The 4,566-nt window shown below is 42.3% G+C and overlaps 1 protein-coding gene across 1 annotated transcript in view; it reads right to left on the bottom strand.

The window, feature by feature from the left end:
* Nucleotides 1-4,402, bottom strand: part of SOS1 (son of sevenless homolog 1 (Drosophila)) — a gene marked incomplete at its 5' end in the record, with an annotated part of 32,719 nt that extends 28,317 nt beyond the window's left edge. The window contains 3 exons of the mRNA XM_009081752.1: nt 434-532; nt 642-752; nt 4,259-4,402. Coding sequence (XP_009080000.1) covers nt 434-532; nt 642-752; nt 4,259-4,402 — 354 coding nt within the window. The remainder of the gene's footprint in view (nt 1-433; nt 533-641; nt 753-4,258) is intronic.
* Between the last annotated feature and the right edge of the window lie 164 nt (nt 4,403-4,566).

The raw sequence follows: 4,566 nt of genomic DNA, 5'->3' as shown, positions 1-4,566 counted from the left end.
CGGAAGAGAAGACTTACTGTGATTTTAAATTTTCAAAGTAACAGCTTGAGACAGCCTTGGACATTTTCTGTAATACAGCCACTCGCCATTATCTCTTAGCACTGTTAAAACCATCATTCCAAGAATAAGAGTATCTAGATCTCTATTGCTTTCTAAATCAATAGTAAACTGATTATTCAACAGAAATCACTAGCTGCTGTAAAACTTCCATGAAATTACAAGCTGATAGTTAGCATGCACCTGCAGAGCACAAAACCTGCTTTTCCTTCATCATAGCAGTTTTATTATGCACATTCTATCTAGCACAAGATTTTACACCTAACTGAACACACAAAGCTCTGGTACCTAACACTGAGAATTACAGAAAAAAAACCACCAAAACCCCAAAGCAAAACACAAAACCAAACACATCAGACTGACACAACATTCTTACTTTTAGCAGTTCAAAATAATGAAGACAGTGGTAAACAGGGGCAAGGAGCAGCCGGGGTAGAACATACTGAACAGCTTCTTTAAAGCCTTCACCTATTGACTAGAAACAAAATAAGTTTCAGTCTTAAAACAACAAATGCATTCAAGCAACAATACAATGCAACTAAAATCCTAATATTAATGATATGTCTTACTTAAAGGCAAGTTACCTGTAAATAAAATGCTGCTCCTGGCTTTGATAATTGACTTAGGAAATGATCATGAAATCCAGGTCGCAAAATATCTTGTGCATATGATTCATACGGATCAAATGCTAGTTCCTAAGAAGAGATATAGGATAATTTCACAATCATAGCATCATAAAATGATTTGGGTTGGAAGAACATTAAAGATCATCTGTTGCCAAGCCTCTGCCATCAGCAGGGACACCATCGGTTTACAAAACTGATTAAAAACCTAACCTTCACATTTCTTAAAGAAAATAGATGTCAAGATAGGAGAGACTTTTCTGCATACTTTTTCCAAAACACCTATAGAGCATAAACAATACATCTATGCACACAAACTCTTGGAGTAATTCAGTCTAAAGAAATCTCTGGAAGTCAACTGGTGCAATTCCCTGTTCAAAGCAGGGCGCACCTGAGGGCCAAACATACCATTCAGCATCAAAGCTAGCTGAGGGTCTCATCCAGTTGAATTCTGACTAACTCCAAGAACAGAGGCATCAAAACCTCCCTGGGCAGCCTATTCCAATATGCAGTTGCTCTCATTGCAGATCTTTTCCCCCCAGTATCTAATCAGGACTAATTTTTTTACCATTCGCATGCTCTCTCTCATTTCACAGTTCTTAGCTGTGAACCCCCAGTAAGAGCCTGTCCCTGTTGTCCTTACACCTTCCGTTCAGGTAACTGAAGGCAGCAGTAAGACCTCCTTTTTCAGACCTCTCAAGAATGAATAAACCCAGAAATCTCAACCCCTTAGTGCATCATGGGCCTCAACTCCTTAATCATCATGGCAACCTTCCTATATAAGCATATCTTGCATCAGAAACCCCAAAACTGGACATGGTATACCATATGTGGTCTCAAGTGCTATACAGAAATGACCCCTCCACCTGCCAACTACACATTCCCTAATAAAACCAAGTAGGTAGTTAGCCTTCACAGCCCATTCCTGAGGATCTCCAAGCCCTGCCAAGCAGTATCGCTCCTCAGCCAGGCAGCTGAAATGTTGCATGGGGGTTTTTTGGTCCCAGGTGCAGAATTTCATGTTTGCCTTTACTCAGTGCTGTGAGGTTTCCATAGGTCCATTTCTCCAGCTTGTCAGGTCCCCCAAGAAGTAGCCCTGTCCTCGTGTCCCCTCACAATTTGGCATCACCTATGAACTTGATGAGGCAGACCTTCTTCCACAACACTAATACTGACACGGAACAGTATCAAACCTGAGGAATGCCACTAACCATTGGCCTCCATGTGGCCTTTGTACTGCTGATAACAGTCCTTCCAAAGCCTGACAGTTCAGTCAATTTCCCACTTGCTCTATGATTCAACTAGCTAGGCTGCATCTCACCAAGCTGACTATAAGGATACAATGACAGACTCTGCTGATGGCCTTGCTTAAGTTCAGGTGAGAGATAATATCAGTTCTTCCCTTTGTCCACGGAGTCAGACATCTCTTTGAAAGCAGTCAAGTTTGTCAGGTACAGTTTGTGCTTTGGAAATGTATGCCAACCACCTTCTAGTCCTTCACATGGCTGGATGTGAATTTCAAAAAGATTTGCTAATCTTCTCATGGACTGAGTCAAGGCTTTCCAGCAACCTCCGCATCAGTGTTTTGGAGATTGGGCATAACACTTTACCTCTGAAACTCACCACTAAATTTAAAGAATTCTAGACAGTGGCCTTGCATTTACACTAGGCAGCTGCCTCAGCATCCTGTTCTGCCCTGCAGACTTGCATATATCTGCCTTAGATCAACAGCCCCTAACAATGTTTGACTTTCACCTCTCTCTGACAATCTTGGGCAGCAGGCCTAACTAGGAAACCTAGAAGCACATCTTGCAAACAAACTAGACCTTAGTAAAACAGTCCATTCCATGTCCTCCAGCACAAGGACTCTCATCCTATAAGCAATATACCTGCATTTTCTCTTATCTTCTTTTTCATGCTCTCTTGCCTATACAAACCCTTCTTGCTTTGCTTCACATTTCCCACCAAGTTTAACTTCTGCTGAGCTGCAACCCTCTTAACACCATTTCCACCTGTCTAGACACCTGCTTCTACATTCTTTACGGGAAGCCTGTGCTGCTTCTTAAACCACAGAATTATTTAGGTTGGAATCAACACCTGTAAGATAATCAAGTCCAACCCTAAACCTAACACTGCCAAGTTCACCACTAAATCTTGTCCCCAAGCACCACATCTACACATCCTTTAAATTCCTCCAGGGACGGTAAGCCAACCACTTCCCTGGGAAGCTTGTTCCAGTGCTTGATAACCCTTTCAGTGAAGAAATTTTTCCTAATACCCAATCTAAACCTCTGCAGGCACAATTTGACAGCATTTCCTCTTGTCCTATCACTTGCTACTTGGGAGAAGAGACAAACACCCACCATTTTACAACGTCATTTCACATCTCTGCAGAGAGTGATAGGGTGCCTCCTCAGTCTCTTTTCCTCCAAGCTAAACTCCCCCAGCTCCCTCAGCTGCTTCTCACAGGACCTGTTTTCTAGACACTTCACCAGCTGTGTTCCTCTTCTTTGGACACACTCCAGCACCTCAGTATCTTTCTTGTAGCGAGGGGCCCAAATTTGGTTTGAACAAGAAACTGTGTCTGTCCCTGCCTCCTACTAGACACATCCGCTTTCTTAGAGAATGGCAATGCATATTCTGTGTGCTCTGAACACAGTCTCTCTCCCAGGAGAACCAGGGCCCGTTATAAAGAGATGACTCCTACTTGTTTAGAGAAGGTTTGAGCCACTTGTCAATTGGGCAGACTCTGCAGGAGAAGCTTGACCACAACATGCCCTTTGGTAGCCTCCTCTGATCCTGATCCTTAAGTATTCAACCAGCTCATCATTTATGCCACAACAGAGCTCTGTGTATTGGAACTGATACTTGGTTAACCCTCCTGGCCTTATCTCCCCTGCTTGTCCTTCCTGAGCACCTGTATTCATCCACACAGCCCTCTATCATGAAGCCCTTCCCACTGTGCCACTAATTACAATCACATGACAGCTATGCAACTGTGCACAGACTTCTAGATCCTCTTGTATGCACATGAGCACACATACTCTGGGGAAAGAGACACTTTGGCTGAGCCTCTGGGCATCCCACCTTCTCAGGAGGAAGGTGCAAGAACCTTTGTTGCTATGCTTTGTGTTATGCAGTCCCTTTCTCAGCTCTTCAACCTGCAATCTTCGGCCTCTATCCACTAATGGACAGCCTTCAAAAGCCCTCCTCACCAGCTCAGAAAGCCTGTTGGCAAAGCAGCCCTTGGCTCCACTTGGTCTTTCCACAGTAATTCTGATCTACAGACAATTTACAGGATATTTCCATTTCTGTCAAAGTCTACTTTCAGGTTTTTTGCTGATTTTTTTTCTACCTGTGCTCTCTAAAGTTTAAACAGCCACGATAAAAGTTGAAGTTTAGAGACTAAAACGGTAACGGCACTCTCAAAAATGGACAGTCCCTTCATCACGGTGGGGTTGGGAGATCTCAAACAAAATGAAGGCAGCTAGAACAGAGACACACTTCACATCAAAGTGCAAGTTTTAAAATACATATGAATAGTAAAAAACCTCAACCAAACCCAAGCATTTTCTTACCTCTGCCATATCTTCAAAACAGCTGCCTACTAGTGGGTGAGGACTACCTTCATCTGTCATTTCAACAGTGTCTTCTATATGACCCAGTAACTTCACACTAAGTTCATGAATGTCTGATATACGACTAAATATATTTTCCACATCCTGCAAAACACAACAGAACCAGACAAAAATCAAATGTGCAAAGCTACTCTCACGATATGAAAGTCAAGAACTTCCTTAAACAGAACAAGATTTTACTATTATTTTGATCATATACCTTTGCTATAATTTCTATAAGATCATAAAATATTTTTAAAGTAATGAAT

This window comes from Acanthisitta chloris, unplaced genomic scaffold (genome assembly GCF_000695815.1).
Source record: "Acanthisitta chloris isolate BGI_N310 unplaced genomic scaffold, ASM69581v1 scaffold30689, whole genome shotgun sequence".
Taxonomy (NCBI): Eukaryota; Metazoa; Chordata; class Aves; order Passeriformes; family Acanthisittidae; genus Acanthisitta; species Acanthisitta chloris.
Note: the sequence above shows the minus strand (reverse complement) of the source record. Positions and strands in the feature narration are given on the sequence as shown.